The sequence below is a fragment of the Scleropages formosus genome, chromosome 13 (assembly GCF_900964775.1).
Source record: "Scleropages formosus chromosome 13, fSclFor1.1, whole genome shotgun sequence".
Classification (NCBI taxonomy): domain Eukaryota; kingdom Metazoa; phylum Chordata; class Actinopteri; order Osteoglossiformes; family Osteoglossidae; genus Scleropages; species Scleropages formosus.
The window spans coordinates 9,523,252-9,538,046 of record NC_041818.1 but is presented as its reverse complement, the minus strand read 5'-3'; the positions used below and the strand labels follow the sequence as shown (position 1 = coordinate 9,538,046).

The following is a 14,795-nucleotide window of genomic DNA, read 5'->3' as shown; positions in this document are numbered from 1 at the left end:
GGGCCATTACCGCATGTTGCGAATAATAAGCCTGTAATTGCAGCCTTCTCATCCTCTGCTTGCTTTTGTAGCTATTGTTTAAAAACTAAATAACAGTGCTTAAAGTTATTAGCGTTCGTAAGAGTATGAAGATTCAGTACATGTATAAAATGAGGTTATTAACGTACACGGTTAAACAAGTACGTACAACAATGCGGGGGGGAGTTTTCCTCAGGGTAGAAACTCGGAGTCCAAGCCGCGAAGAGGTGGGAGGAGAGACAGGGAAGAGCATTCATTACAGATCCAATCATTGATACCACTCTAATGGAATATAAATGACGACTAGGGGGCTCTTCTTCTGACTTTTTCATCAGTTCGACATTCATTGTTAGTTGATTCACCAGTGTGGTTTGTAAGGAAGGGGGGGGCGTAGTAGTTTTCACTTTTGAGTAGGTGACGAACTGAACCCTACTTGACTAGCCTGGTTTGGTCAAAATACGACAATATGGGGGTGAGTTTATTGTGTTGCTTTGTTTGTATGGATATGAGAAAGTAAATGGTTTTAAACCAGAACGTCATTATACGGGTCAGCGCGTATTACAACAAGGAAGAAACCGGTGCCTATTGTATTGTGAGCTGTAGTAACATGAGGCGTGTGGGGTTTTTTTTTTTAAACGGTTCCTGTACTGCGTGAGATAGAGGGCTGGCTCATTGTCTGCCGCGTGCATCTCTCTCTCTCGCTCTCTCTCGCGCGCGCGCTCACTGGGAGCTACGCTTGAAGGCGGTGCGGTTCTGGTGCTACTCGCTGTGCTGTTTAAGCCAAGCGTGTCGCTGAGGAGCGTTCCTGACGAGAAAACGTCCTTAAACGCTAACTTGAAGAAATATATGACGCTCCAATTACTGATAATGTGCAAAAAAGTCGACATTACAACTTAAACACGTACAGTACTGCAAGTTTCGTTGCCAGCAGCTAATTTCTTCCAAAATGTCATTTTTCTCTGTGTGACGGTATGGCCTTTATTTGCCTCAGAACACACATGTGTCTTCTGTACACTAACTGCACAACAATGCATATGCTGCATTTGAATTTTACACTTCTCATAACAATAGAGGGTGCAGGCTATAGTTAATTTTTTAACCTGTTTTAAAAAAAAAAAAAAAAGCCATTGACAAAGGTAGGGTTCCACTGGTCCAAAGCTTCTCCTGTAAGCAGATTGTGAGGCAGGCTATTTAGGGGATGAGATGCAGGTCAACTGCACACTCACTACATACAGATGCACACCAAGGGCAAGTGAGTGTCACCATTTGATGTAAACCATGTCTGTGTTCTGTGGGAGGGAACTCCCATAAATGCACTGACAACATGTAAACACAACACAAGCTGAAAGTGATCTGAAGGGACGTACAAGACAAATGTCAATTCATTATTATAACACCTTGTCATCTGCTGAGGCCTTGCTGCCTGCAGTCTATTGCTAAAGCTGTGTTTCAGAATTGCTCTGGTAATATTCAAATCTATGTGGATACCTTGTGCTGGTGTCCCAGCCAGGATGTACCCTGTTTTGCACACACAAAATGTTTATTCTTTATAAAACTGTTTAAGGAAAATGCTTACAAACTTCAGTATTGTAATGCTTCTAGCATTGGTTTAGAACTGTGCATGACCTCTCATTTCCTACTTTAGAGGAAGTCGGACAAGGCAAGAACAAAGAAGCAAAAAAGGCTTATGAAGCAAGCAGCCAGGGATGCTGTGTTTGCCAAAGTGGAAGCAGCTTCCAAGGTAAGAAGAGGTCAACAGTTGCCATGAGTGTTGCTGACAAACTTTAATTAAAAAAAAAAAAAAAACTGACCATATGTGACTTTGCTATTCTTTCAGATTGAAGATCCCTTGGCATTTTTCCCTCTTTTTAAAAAGTATGACAGAAATGGGTATGTAATCTTGGGGTAGCTGCTTTCTACTATATTCAAGTTGTGTATGCTGTTGGCAGCCATGCTTTGAAGGGAATGACTGCTTGGGTAAGAGCTTCTTTGAACCACTTAAGATTTCTTTTCTCCCCTCTCTTCCATTCTGCCCTCCCCAGACTGAACCTGCAGATAGAATGTAAACGTGTCCTTTCCCTGAATTCCAGTACGGTGGATTGGGCCTATGAACTGACCAGAGACAACATGATGTATTTGTAAGAATGTGGCTATGAATGGAAACAGGACACTGCAGTCCTAAAATCACATTTCTTCCACAGTACATACAAGATTGTTCCTTATCAAGTCTATAAATTGCTTCTAGACTTTAAAAGTTGTGGGTGGCCATGTTGGAAAGGATATCATAAAATGTGAAATTGAACTAGTTTTTGTCTGCATTTGTCCAATGTAGTCTGTTCTTCATCCCTAGCTATACACAAGTTGACTGGGTCTGGAATGATAAGGAGAAGATGGAGCAGTTTAAGGATGAGAGGGCATTTTACCTCTTGGCTTATGATGCAAATTCTACACCTGTGGCTTTCTGCCTTTTTCGCTTCAGTGTGGATTATGGCAATGAAGTGATCTACTGGTTAGTTTCTTCTTGGATACAGTTTAAAAACCCAGTGGCACTTTCATAGCTTAAGTCTGCCATATTGCAGCAATTCACTTTTAGGCTATTAACTAGTTGTAGATAATTACAAGGGATAAAAGTCAGCCCACTTTTTAAAGTTGGGGTGTGTGAACTTCTCTCAAATGTTTAACTAAAGCAGTTCATGTTCTCTCTGTCAGAGAGGCAGGTTTTATTGCTATGTAATGCATTTTTTGTTCTGAAATGTATGTTGGCTTTGGAGAAATTAATCTCTAGATGAATGTAAATGCTTCTCAAAGCCCATGTCCTATTCTCATCACCAATTCACATGTGCATGCAAGCAAATGTAAGGCACTTACATTTTGTTACATTCAGTATTTTTATTCTTGGATAAAAGTTGTAAGGATACTATAAACTAAGGGAGGAGAATATTGTTGACAAATGGTCTGTTTGCAGTTATGAACTACAGCTGGAAAGACAAGTGCAAAGAAAAGGTCTTGGCAAGTTCCTCATGCAGATTTTGCAGCTCATTGCAAACAGGTACAGTACTGAATGCAGTGGTGTGCAAAAGCCAGCTGTGACTGGCCATGGGACCTGAGTTTGAGGCTCATTAGTTTGAGTCCTGGATGATGACTTTATCTTTGCCTTGAATTTTGAATGTTTATACTGAGAAAGCAACTTTTTTTTAAAAAAAAAAAAAAATTCTAGGCTATTGCAAATAGATGGATGAGTATCTGTAGGCAGATTTGCCAACTGACTGTAAATCTGCAAAATATTCAATATGAAAGTTTTGTGTAAATGTACATAATATAAATTGACAGCTTTAGTGTCAGAAGAAAGAAAATGGCTATAGACCATTGTACTTATTTAAATGATATGGTTGGTAAAACTGAACTTGTATGCCAATGTCATTTTTCTGTAGAACAGAGATGAGGAAGGTGATAGTGCCAGTATTCAGACAAAATACTGGGGCTTACAGATTTTTCAGAGAAGCCTTACAGTAAGTACAAGTCAGTAATACCTGGCATTTTTCTGTACTGTTGAGTGTAAATGTTCCCTCATCTTTCAGTTAAGATATTGTAATGGTTGCAGAAGCACAGGGCACAAAGCTAATTGGGGTACTGCACTGGTGGGATAGCCTGCAGTAGACTGGTATTTTAGATTTTATTTTACTTATGGCAATGCAAGTAATATGAGTAATTCAGACTTGTTTCTTGTATTCCACTTTGACTCTCAATGTACTCTGAAATGCAACACTTGCCTGTACATTCACTGGTCAAGTAACTTGCTTTGATCATGAAATGAACTACTTCAATATGAATTTTATTTTTTTTAATAATTTTAGGTTTGACATTGACGTCTACTCACCTAGTACGTTCAGCACCTATGGGAATAGTTCCATCCACGAAATCTTGAGCCGACAGACAAAATTTGGAGAGGCTGTAGGTCTTGCATGTTATGGGGATCCCTGTTATTGCTGTGACTGAAAGAGCTGGTTGTCTGGAGAGGCGGGACTCTGACAACAGTTAAACTATCACTGAAAACAATCTAAAATGGTATTCTTTCAAAAAAATCTTCCTACAGCTAATAGTTTATATAGGATTCCAGAACAATGACACTTTTTCTAAACATTTGGTTTTGTTACTAAGAAGAACAAAATGCAAAGCCAGTAGGGTTTTAAATGAGGTCTTAATATGCCAGCTATGGCAAGGGTGCTTTCTTGTTTTGTGGAGAGGGGAATATGAGCATGTGATTGCATGGGACTTTATGGCTTGTTTTATGATTTTCTGTTGTATTGATGTTTGGCCTTGTTTGTATACCTCAGTCATGCTTTTCCTGTAATTTTACCAAGGATCTGACATGCTTTTAAGTGCTTTACTATAAAAAGCTAATGAAATGGATTTTTTTTTTTTTTTTTTTTTTTTAAACAAAAGTAGTTTTACTATGCATTGTTACAAATAAAATCTGCATGGCTACCTTGTTAAGCATCTCATCTGTTTGACTCAATCTGATGACAGTGCTATAAGTCTATATTGGAGAAACTTCAAGTTCACAAATCTACCTAAGCAAGGGTGCAGGGACCTATAACCAGGAGCTCTGGCAGAGGACAAAGCAATAGCCTGTTAATGCAATTGAGAGAAGGAAATGTGTTGGGCACACCTTGTGCAGATGTGACCAGCCTTTCAGGGCAAGCCTTGGATTAGAACCCACAGGCTAAACAGAGAAGAGGAAGGCCCATCATCACAGGGAGATGGACCCTACAGCCAGCACTAGAAAAGAGCAAGATGGCCTGGGCAAAGCAGACAGCCCAGGACAGAGACCAATGGATTGTAGGGCCTTCACTGCATCTCTCTAACTGGAGAGATGAGGAGTGTAGGGAGGGGTCAGAAAAAGGGGTCGGTGGGCAGAAAAAAATATTACAGTAGTGTAGGCATGACGACAGAAAGCGGGCAGTAAAACACATTTTAGGGCGAACTCCGGAACCAAATATGCCCCGTTCGTAGTTGTAGGGGATGAATTTCCGGGCGCACGTAGAAAGCGGAAGTTGTTGGTCTTCAGAAGCAACCTTAAGCTATGAATGGCTTTAGCAATTTTTCACGGTTTTCCAGCAGTTCGAAATAGTGCGTTTCGTGGTCATGGCAGAAGACAAAACTGGCGAACTGAAACCTACATAGTCCTTGCTTCCCCAACTAATAAATTGCGGTAAGCTGATGTTGATAACGGAAAGTAGAAATGTTAGACTATATTATTAGTCAACCGTTACGTGTGGACCAGACTTCCTCGTCTCGTTCCTGGTTAATTTTTTGAGGCAATTAACTGTGATAATTGTCCGCTTCAATACGAAGACTATTCGTTGTGTGTGTGTGTGTGTGTGTGTATATATATATTTGAAGAACCGTACATATTGTGCATTTTTCCCTAGGCTAATCATTAGACGTGTGTAGTCGCAATAGTACTGGGCTAGTACTAGTATACCAGAAAGAATAGTGTGATGCACTCAAGTCTCTTCTGCTCTTACTGTTCTTCTGCAAAATGAAAATGCCTACATTGATTGTGACAGATGAGATGGGTACAGGTATCCTGCTTGTTTGTATTAGATGAGTATTGTTTTGCCCTGCCCCCAGATTCCTTCATCTCTTGATTGCGGTGATTGTGTTCCCACCCCCATTCCTCCTCAGTGCTTCAGGGATGTCTCTGTTTGCCTAGTTTGTATCGCTTACTCCCTGTGTGTGTTTGCATTGAGTGATATTTATTTGTAAAGTGCAGGATTCTCAGTCATCAGTGCCTATTCAATGCAGTGGTTGTATTGTCACACGTTGTGTTACTTGTCAGTTGCGCTGGTGATCCACTATGAGGCTGAAGCTCAAGCTGAAGACCGTGTTTATCCTCTACTTCACAGTGTCGCTATTAGGGCTGATTTATGCGCTCATGCAGCTGGGTAAGAAAATAGCTTTGTGTGTCAGCATATAAATGTTATCTAGTTTACGATGATTTGTGCGCAGTAAGCCATGCAAGTATCTTTATGTGTTATGTCATGCTTTCCTTTAGGGCTATACCTGTTTTATTGGCATGTTTTGTTGTTCAGCTTTTGATGCAGATGCAACCGCAGTGTATGCTGCGGTAAGGACACAAACATGGTTGTTTATTTACCTGTAAGGTCAGCGCTGCGATTGCACTGAACACGACTTGGCCAAAGATCGTACCATCTCTCGCCTTCGGGAGAAGCTCCATAGCTTGTTGGAGCAAACAAAGAAAGCCGAGCCCACCAAGCCCCTCAAACCTCCTCTGCCGACCATCTACGTCATCACGCCCACCTATGCCAGGTACGCACAGGGGAAGACGGTATTATTCCAAGGTCTCCTGGTTGCCGGTCTAAAGTAGGGCAGCATGGTAAACTTGAATAACGGATACTGTTGTTAGATTTTTCTCACCTCCAACTCCTGTGAAGAGCTGACATTTTGGCAATTGGGTTAAATGTTCTTTTCAAGGGTAAAATAGCTCGCTGTGTGCTGTTGAGTGCGCACGCTGTACAAAGTTTTCACACGTCTTTTCACTCAGGTTGGTCCAGAAGGCTGAGCTCACCCGCTTATCTCATACGTTCCTGCTGGTACCCCAGCTCCACTGGATCGTGGTGGAGGACTCTCCCCATAGGACGGGCCTGGTTTCAGAATTCTTGTCACACTCTGGCTTGGCCTTCACTCATCTGCATGTGGCCACCCCCCATGAGCGCAAGCTGCAGGAGGGAGACCCCAGCTGGTTGAAGCCCCGTGGCGCGGAGCAGAGGAATGAGGGGCTTCGCTGGCTGAGGGAAAACATCCGAAGCCAAGAAGGCGGCGTGATTTACTTTGCGGACGATGACAACACATACAGTCTGCAGCTATTTGAAGAGGTAACAACCTTTTTTTGTTTACCTCTTCGTCATTCTCATTCACACTGTTCTCCATCGCTACTTATTTTCAGTACTGCTTTTAGTTTCACGTCACGAATGCTACTTCTTCATTTAAGGCACTTTCCATGCAAACCCCTCAAAGTATTAAGTCAACCATGATATAGAATTATGCCCAGGAGACATTTCAGTAGTCACTGCCACTTGGACCCCCAGAGGTTTTCTTCTCTCTTGACTTTCAGCTGGGAGTTTTTTGTTCCTTTCCTCCATGGCCAGTAGGCATACTTATAGCTTTAGTAACTGCATGGATAATGTATTACTCCCAACTAGTATATAGTCAACTAACTTGTTTGTCTTATCTTGTCTTCAGTGCTCTGCGTCAATGTGTGAGAAGAGCACTCCATAAAAATAAATTGAATTGAATTAACCACTTATCCAGAAGAGATCCAAAATCTTTTCAAAACTTAGAGGGTTAGACCCTGAGGAGTGGAGGATCATAAACCACCCCTTGGATTTTTGTTTTTTTTTTTCTTTTCTTTTCTTTTTTTTTTTTTTTTTTTGTCTCCCCCACCACCTTTTTCAATTCTGTAAGTGAGGTTCTGTCCCCAGATGCGGTGGACCCAGCGGGTGTCAGTCTGGCCTGTGGGGTTGGTAGGTGGGATGCGCTACGAGCGGCCCATAGTGGAGCAGGGACACGTGGTCCGCTTCCACACAGGATGGCGTCCCAGCCGACCCTTCCCTTTGGACATGGCTGGCTTTGCGGTCTCGCTACGGCTTGTGCTGGCCAACCCAGAGGCTCGTTTTGATGGCGATGCACCCATGGGTTTCCTGGAAAGCAGCTTTCTGCAAAGCCTGGTCACTATGGAGGAACTAGAGCCTAAAGCTGACTTGTGTACTAAGGTTTGTCTCTCTCTATGCTATGGAGTTTTGAGGTGCTTGAGTTCAATGAATTATGGGGGGAAGGTAGTGCAAAATTTAAGGTACGAAACATCTTTTGTGTTTGTATCTCATATGTTACTCCCCTGGTACCAGGAGGGAGCTAAATGGGAATTAGTCATTATCTGCTTTTTGCTACTTCATAAACTGAGACAATAACCTGGAATGCCTTAAAGTCCACCATATGTCAGAATTTTGTGTTGTTTGAAAAATGTAACTTTTAACATAATGGACTCTAACATAGATTTGGACATTTCCCATTCTTTTCAAGTGAATTAATGTGCAGGGTGCTTGTGTTGCACAGTTGTGGTTTGAAATTTGTTGAAAAAAAGCTACCATTTATTCTTTGCTCATTTTGAGCTGATTCTAATTTGTGCATCCAAGAATGTGGCTTGTGATGCAGTCAGTGGTGGTGGTATTGCATGTTGTTGTCTTATGACTGTCAGAACTTAAACTGGTGTTGTGCTGATGTTGCAATTGGGATGGAGCAAGTCTTGAGCAATGTTCCTGTTGTGCTGTTTGGCACAGCTATTTTCTTAGTTCACTGCTGCATATTGTAGGGATTTTGAAACCTTGAGCGTGGGGCTCTGTGGTTTATCTGTAGCTGTGCAACATGCAACTCTATTACAGGTCCTGGTGTGGCACACACGGACAGAGAAGCCCAAGATGAAGCGGGAGGAGGCAATGCAGAAGCAGGGACTGGGCTCCGATCCTGCGGTTGAGGTGTGACGCGTGTCTCCAGAGGTGGATCAGTATTGTTTGTGCCCAGTGGCGGTACAAACCATGTGCAAGGCATGAAGAACTTCCCAAACTCAACCGGGGATTGGGCTGGTTAAGGCACAAGCCCAGATACGGAACGAGAAGCTCTCTCGGACTTCTCTATTGCCTGGATCCAGGAAAAGCATCGTGCTGCCACTGGAGAGGGTGCTTATAGCACCATCTTCCCCTCATTTGGATTCATCGTGCTTCTGGCAAAGGTAGCGGCCACTAGTAGCACGGAAAGGAGAGCTATACAGAGGGAGAGGGAGGATAAGTGAGAGATCATTGAGAATCGTGTACATACGTAATACAGACTAAGGAGGAGCAACAAACACAAGGAATGCATTCTCCAGCGGGATTTGCCCAACCACCGTCCTTCATTGTTATGTCAACAGTTCATCTCCTCTCCTGATGTTTCACATGCAAAACAAATCCTGATCAAGTTGACTCTACAACATTTAGGTGTCCTGAGGACTGGAGTTGTGCACTTTTTAAAGAGAGAGGTGTAAATCAGAGAGTATAAGAAAGCTTTAAATGGATCCAGGTTTAAAGGAAGCAGGTGAAAGTAACCTAATTCAAAGGGAGACACTACTGGACTGCATGTGTCCAAGCTAGATTTAGCTTAGCTTATTTTGACAACTTGTCACTCAGCTATTTAATAAAATTCTTCCTTCTCCTTTTGCACCAGTGCCATAATTTAAATGCAAGCCAGGTTTGTACATAATGCAAAATAAGAAACAGAAATATTTATTTCAGCTCCATGTTGGTTAATTGTACATCTTTCTGGTATCTTGGTCTGAAGGTATGTTATGCATGTTTAATGTCTTTTAACTATTCTGTATTTTGGAGCTTTGTTCATGCGCAGGGTCCGGTAACTTATGAATGCTTAATGTCCCTAGATGTATAAATGAACAAAAAATAAAACCTGACAAGTGGCGTTGTTGTGTTTGTGTATATACATATATTTATATACCTTTAAGCTCTAGTAGGAATCCTTGAGGAAAACACATAGCTGAAATGGGGGGGGTCTGCCTCAAATCTCAAGAATATATAGTTTTATGTAATATGTATTTCTACTTGTGTTGCAATGCATGAATAATAACAGCAACAATAGTGTAGTAAACAGAATATTAAATGGCTTAAAATAGTTTGTTCTGCCACTAAGTGTCACTAGTTTGCCTTGACTTGAAAATACCAGGGACCAGGAAATGTTTTCAAGATTAGTTAAGTTAAAGTTGTGACAAAGAGTTGTGGGCTAAAGTCAGTGCTGGTGCTTTTCATGCGAGTAATGTTATCGCTGTAAACCATCAGTGCACTGCTTGTTCTAGAGTAATCTAAGTGCTGTGTAGGTCCTTTACTTCTTGACCCTCACCCTGTGACAGGGAACAAGGACTTTGCCTTCCAGTGCAACACACCTTGTCTATTAAAACACATACCAGCTTGTCAGCTGAAAGGGCTTTCGCATGAGGTGATGCTGTAATTGCCCGTTGTAAATGAAGTACTGGGCAAAGGTGCTCCTGATCAGTCTGGTAACGGAATCCTGCTTGTCAATGGTAGTAAATTCATAGCCCTTTTAACTCAGCTCTGCTAATGGCTATTTTTACACTTCGGGGAAACAACCACCCTTTATTGTGTTGTGGCAGACTGCAACAGGTCTACCTGCCATGAGTGGGAAACATCCGTTCGTTGATCTCAGGTCCCCCTTACCAGTCCGCCTGAAATCCCAGCGTGGTCCGCACCGTACAGGTGAGTCGTAGCAGTAAGAGTACCTTCAACTCAGCCGCTTGGAAGCTCTCTGCATGTCCTTATTTAGGCTCAAGTACGCGATCCTGTACATCTGACCCCGTGACCAGTGTTGTCGGGTGACTAATAGCACGTGGGATGCGGCAGAAAGGACGACACACTCCCGCATGTGCTGTGAGTCAGGGTGACGGTAGAGCGGCGGAGCGTGATCGTTCTCCCTCGCAGCTGGAGGAGGGCTGCAAGCTCTAACACGCGCAGCGAACCCGCCGCCTCGTACCTTTGCGCGTTTGGTGCGGGCCTGCCAACGGTATTGGGTTAGTGCTTATTGCGTAATCCAACAAAATTGCCACCGGGCCAAACTCTCCGTGCTTTTCCCCCTTATTTTTTCTCACTAAGATGTGCAGTTTTCTGGAGCTGTTGCAACTATAATACAGTCGGCCTTTAAAGTGTATTGCCTAGAACCGCAGCCCTCCGTGACTCCGTCTTTGTGAGACAGACGCCCGATCCGTATACAGGCACAGGTCAGGTTCGCCAGCAAATATCTGCGAAACAATTGCCATTTGTTAACTACTGGATGTCAGCGTAAGTCAGGCCATATGCCGTTTCCCTTTTTTTTTTTTTTTTCTTCGCCTGCCTATAGGCTGCTGAGGTCATGTCTTGGTGTCTGGGGGCTGTTAAAACTGTTGCTGCTCATCCTCCTCCTGCCGCCCGTGACGTTCCTTCAGTAGGACATCTGGAGGCTTTTGACTCACATGTAGACGTTTCCGCGGCGGCAGGTCTGTATGGGTGTGTGTTTGCCTTGGTGACGACGGGTCCGGGCAGGGTATATCACGGCGGGAGACAGAGCGGCACAGACACGCAGCTCTCACGCACCAGGTAAATGGCGTGATTCTTTAACTGAGATTCCTTGGCTCACTTCTTTTGGATAATACACGTTAGAGTAGATGATTCTGGATTGCCCTTTTATTTTAAGGTCAGTCTTAGTCTGTCAAGTTCGTTTTAACAATTCTAACGTTTCCACTCGCTGGAATGATTTTGCAGCTTTGCATTTAATTTACGCCAAGTTCTAGCCTGCGCTCTGCCTTTGCTCGAAAGACAATTTGTAGGTTTAATTCAAAATGTGCAGCTATAATTCTGAATTCGCCACTGGCTGCTCAGCAGGCCAGGCGGTGACAGCCAGCTTTCGGAGAAGATGGGCAGAGTTGTTTCGTAATGAAAAATGATTCGAAGCGGCGAAGAAGATCAGTGACGAACAGTCTTTTTTCGTCGCGGGTGGCGAAACGTTAAAAAACGTACGTTCGAAGAAGAGGGTTAAGCATAGGGGCGCATTTAAATGGGTGTGTGACGGAAGGGCAGCCTATAATTTATAACTAATTTCAGGCGAACGCCACAAAAATTCACAATCCGCAGAAAAAAGTCAGCAAGGAAACTTCAATGTTAATGTTACTGATGTCACTCTGGCAATCTTTAATTTTATGACTCTTGCAGTTAGTGTTCGGAAAACACTTTCCTGTTAGTCCGCGAAGTCGCAGAGAAAACAATGACCATTGGAAAGAGCTCCAGGAAGTCCGCCAAATCCCCCAAGTTCCTGGACCGGGCCAGTGGCTTCTACGGGCGCCTGGATGACACGAAGGCTGAGACAGCCGGAGGGGATGTGCTGATGGAACAGAATCATGAGCGGGAGAGGACGGGAAAGAGAAATCTGCAAAATCTGCAAGGGGGACGGCGCCGCTTGTCCGGCGAGCCCAGCGTCTTCGATTTCGATGGTGGCGTGATGGAGGATGACGGGAAGGCCTCGCTGCTGAGGAAGAAGCCGAGCCGCGACGGCGGCCGCTGGAGGAGGAGGAGGAGCAGCTCCGGGAAGCGGGTGGACGGCCAGTCAGAGGTTCTTCCTGCCAGCAAGGAGAACCAGATTCCAGCCTCTGCTAGAGAAGCGTTGTCCCCGCTGTCCATCCCTGCGGAGGAAGAGAGTCATTCCAGTCCTGCGCAGATACACTTTTCCATCGGGGAAGATGGAGACGATCAGGCTCCCATCTGGAAGAAGAAAAGAGGAAAAGAACTGGATGTCCAGCATGGAGAGGAAGTGAAACTGGGAAAGAGAAGCACCCTACGCAGCTACAGACGGGTGAGGAGCGTGTTTCGTCTTTGCCGAGCAGTTCAATCATCGCAACTTGTGTTGCCGCGTTTCCGAAACGGTGCTTTTGCAGGTGCAGATGAATCTGAGTACTTTACTTAGCAGTGTAATACATCGGTGGACTCCTGCTTGGAGTTTCAGCCAAGGTCCGGAGAACAAGTTCCAACCACAGTGCCAGGCTGGTAGGGGTGAGATGTGTCAGCAGAGCTCCTGCTCTTTAGACTTTGGATCCCGTTTGAGGTGTGCTGCTCTGCTGGACTGCTGCTGAGGAAGTGGTGCACGGCGATCGCTTCTTCTTAGGGTGGCGTGAATACACACACTCTGCAGGAAAGTCACCGTGCCGTGACTGGACAGTCCTGCTCTTGCACTGTCCCAATATTCCATTTAGATTTTGCGCGCCAACATCTATCGTCTTCATCTTTAACTCATGCAGTAGGTAGTGCGGTTACAGCCAAGGACTTGAGATCTAAAATGTAATATTTTAAATCTAAGGAGGGGTGAGTCATTTCACCCAGATTGCTCCAGTATAATCTACCTCTCCATAAATCTGAGAATACTGTAAAATTATTTTTGATGAGCGGTACCTGTTTTTTTTTTTTTTTTTTTTTTTTTTAAATCTTTGTTTCTAATTTTTAGAGCAATATCTTTCCGTTCCTCCACTATTTATGTTTCTGTACATTGGCAGGTATGGTAGCATGTTACGAATTGATGGGACACACATTCTTCAGCTATTTGCTTCTCGTCAGTAATTTTCATTTCAGGGCTTTACAAGCTCCGGTTTTTTCTGCAGACCCTTGCAGGGCATAAGTGCCATGATTAGGGACACTGTGTATGACCGACTGTTTTTCTGTTTCCTCTAGGCCATTGACCGAGCGTTCCGCAGAGGTTGGGAGACTTTTATTGCCAATCTGAATAGCGTGACCCTCGCACCCATCTCATCTTCATCCTCACACTCATCGTCGCCAGCAGGATTTCATCAAAACTCGGCAATTGCCGAGTACCGATAGGATCAAGCACACAGAGGACCCTGGACACCTCACATCTGCATATTCTGATATTAATAGATGATACATTCATAGTGACATATTTATTTTATTTACAGATGAGTTTTGCACATGAATGTAACAATTTTTTCAGAATTAAATCGTGTTTCGTGTAATTTATAGCTACAAAATTTAAAGACTGTTCTGTGATTATGCTAATTCTGAACACTATTCAGACATGCGCAGTGACAGATCGACCCCTGTTCATGCTCAGTTTCCATACTTTTTAATACACACATCACAAATAACCTTGTGCATCATGACGTTACTACTGAGTGTCAGGTTTTACTGATTCTTACAGGTGTCTCAGCATAAATCCAGGATGTACTTCTATGACTAAGAAGGTTTCATGTTATACATCTGAGTCCTTGAATTTGAACCTCTTATGAGAATCCCTGTCACACCGCCCTGGAATGGAACATTGCCTGAAAACCAAGATGGGACATATGCTGTAAAACTGTAAATAAATTTGTTTTAAAGGTCTTCAGTCTGAGTATCTAAGTGATATTTGTAAACAAATCTATCAAAACAAATCTTTTCTCCCTAACAAGTAGAGAGAAAAAACATAAAGCTTATTTGAACACTAAAATATACTTTTAATTTTCAGGTTATTGTACATTTCACCATACTGTGCAAAAAAAATTCACTGCAGTTACTAAATTAACCTCTCAAAAATATTAAAACCATATCAACACACTTATTTACAGTTAAAATAAGTCAGCTGAATAAGAGCAGTCATAACTCACTTATTCTTAACCTCTGAGCCAGACTTAACTGACTGCTGTCAGGTACTTTATGATGAAATGACATTTATTATCATATTTGGTATTCTTCATTTATTAATTAATTTGTTTATTTACTTTGCAGACCATCTTGTCCAAAATGACTTCCAATGAACTCTATGTAGTGTTATCAGCCCACACACCTTATTTACCGCGGTGACTTACACTGCTAGATACACTACTTACACTGGGTCACTCATCCGTACATCAGTGCAACACACACTCTCTGTTACTCACACATTATGGGTGAACTTGAACAGCATGTCCTTGGACTGTGGTAGGAAACCAGAGCACCTGGAGGAAACCCACACAAACATGGGGAGAACAAGTAAACGCCACACAGACTGAGTGAGGATCGAATCCACGTTCTCTCGCACCACTCAGGCGCTGTGAGACAGTAATAGTAATTCAGACTATTCTTCTTCTTCTCAATAATAATAATAATAATATTAATAATAATAATAATAATAATAAATCTATAATA

General features: G+C 43.0%; 3 protein-coding genes across 6 annotated transcripts; all 3 read left to right on the top strand.

The window, feature by feature from the left end:
• The first annotated feature begins 320 nt into the window (after positions 1–320).
• Positions 321–4,410, top strand: naa40 (N-alpha-acetyltransferase 40, NatD catalytic subunit). Of its 2 annotated transcripts, none has more exons than XM_018737268.1 (8): positions 321–490; positions 1,664–1,759; positions 1,856–1,908; positions 2,061–2,156; positions 2,369–2,527; positions 2,984–3,067; positions 3,450–3,527; positions 3,873–4,410. In XM_018737268.1, the coding sequence occupies exons 1-8, from the start codon at positions 485–487 to the stop codon at positions 4,012–4,014; spliced, it is 714 nt and encodes a 237-aa protein (XP_018592784.1). In that variant the 5' UTR covers positions 321–484; the 3' UTR covers positions 4,015–4,410. The 2 variants fall into 2 exon arrangements, with proteins under 2 accessions (XP_018592784.1, XP_018592785.1); XM_018737269.1 differs by lacking the exon at positions 321–490 and adding an exon at positions 916–987.
• Positions 4,411–5,043: 633 nt separating this feature from the next.
• On the top strand, positions 5,044–9,541 carry b3gat3 (beta-1,3-glucuronyltransferase 3 (glucuronosyltransferase I)). 2 transcript variants are annotated; one of them, XM_018737034.2, is made up of 6 exons: positions 5,044–5,230; positions 5,861–5,966; positions 6,186–6,351; positions 6,587–6,917; positions 7,524–7,814; positions 8,481–9,541. In XM_018737034.2, the coding sequence occupies exons 2-6, from the start codon at positions 5,879–5,881 to the stop codon at positions 8,577–8,579; spliced, it is 975 nt and encodes a 324-aa protein (XP_018592550.2). In that variant the 5' UTR covers positions 5,044–5,230; positions 5,861–5,878; the 3' UTR covers positions 8,580–9,541. The 2 variants fall into 2 exon arrangements, with proteins under 2 accessions (XP_018592550.2, XP_018592552.2); XM_018737036.2 differs by lacking the exon at positions 5,044–5,230 and having other exon boundaries at positions 5,868–5,966; positions 6,191–6,351.
• Positions 9,542–11,073: 1,532 nt separating this feature from the next.
• On the top strand, positions 11,074–14,006 carry LOC108925359 (uncharacterized). Of its 2 annotated transcripts, XM_018737212.2 has the most exons (3): positions 11,074–11,228; positions 11,841–12,477; positions 13,347–14,006. In XM_018737212.2, the coding sequence occupies exons 2-3, from the start codon at positions 11,893–11,895 to the stop codon at positions 13,491–13,493; spliced, it is 732 nt and encodes a 243-aa protein (XP_018592728.1). In that variant the 5' UTR covers positions 11,074–11,228; positions 11,841–11,892; the 3' UTR covers positions 13,494–14,006. The 2 variants fall into 2 exon arrangements, with proteins under 2 accessions (XP_018592728.1, XP_018592727.1); XM_018737211.2 differs by lacking the exon at positions 11,074–11,228 and having other exon boundaries at positions 11,240–12,477.
• The last annotated feature ends 789 nt before the right edge of the window (positions 14,007–14,795 follow it).

Excerpts from the sequence above, each read along its gene's own strand:
- LOC108925359 (XM_018737212.2), top strand. The coding sequence starts at position 11,893 with ATGACCATTGGAAAGAGCTCCAGGAAGTCCGCCAAATCCCCCAAGTTC. Across the intron at positions 12,478-13,346 it reads CCCTACGCAGCTACAGACGG|GCCATTGACCGAGCGTTCCG; the intron begins GTGAGGAGCGTG and ends TGTTTCCTCTAG.
- b3gat3 (XM_018737034.2), top strand. The coding sequence starts at position 5,879 with ATGAGGCTGAAGCTCAAGCTGAAGACCGTGTTTATCCTCTACTTCACA. Across the intron at positions 6,918-7,523 it reads GTCTGCAGCTATTTGAAGAG|ATGCGGTGGACCCAGCGGGT; the intron begins GTAACAACCTTT and ends TTCTGTCCCCAG. Across the intron at positions 7,815-8,480 it reads AAGCTGACTTGTGTACTAAG|GTCCTGGTGTGGCACACACG; the intron begins GTTTGTCTCTCT and ends ACTCTATTACAG.
- naa40 (XM_018737268.1), top strand. Across the intron at positions 2,528-2,983 it reads GGCAATGAAGTGATCTACTG|TTATGAACTACAGCTGGAAA; the intron begins GTTAGTTTCTTC and ends GTCTGTTTGCAG. Across the intron at positions 3,068-3,449 it reads TTGCAGCTCATTGCAAACAG|AACAGAGATGAGGAAGGTGA; the intron begins GTACAGTACTGA and ends ATTTTTCTGTAG.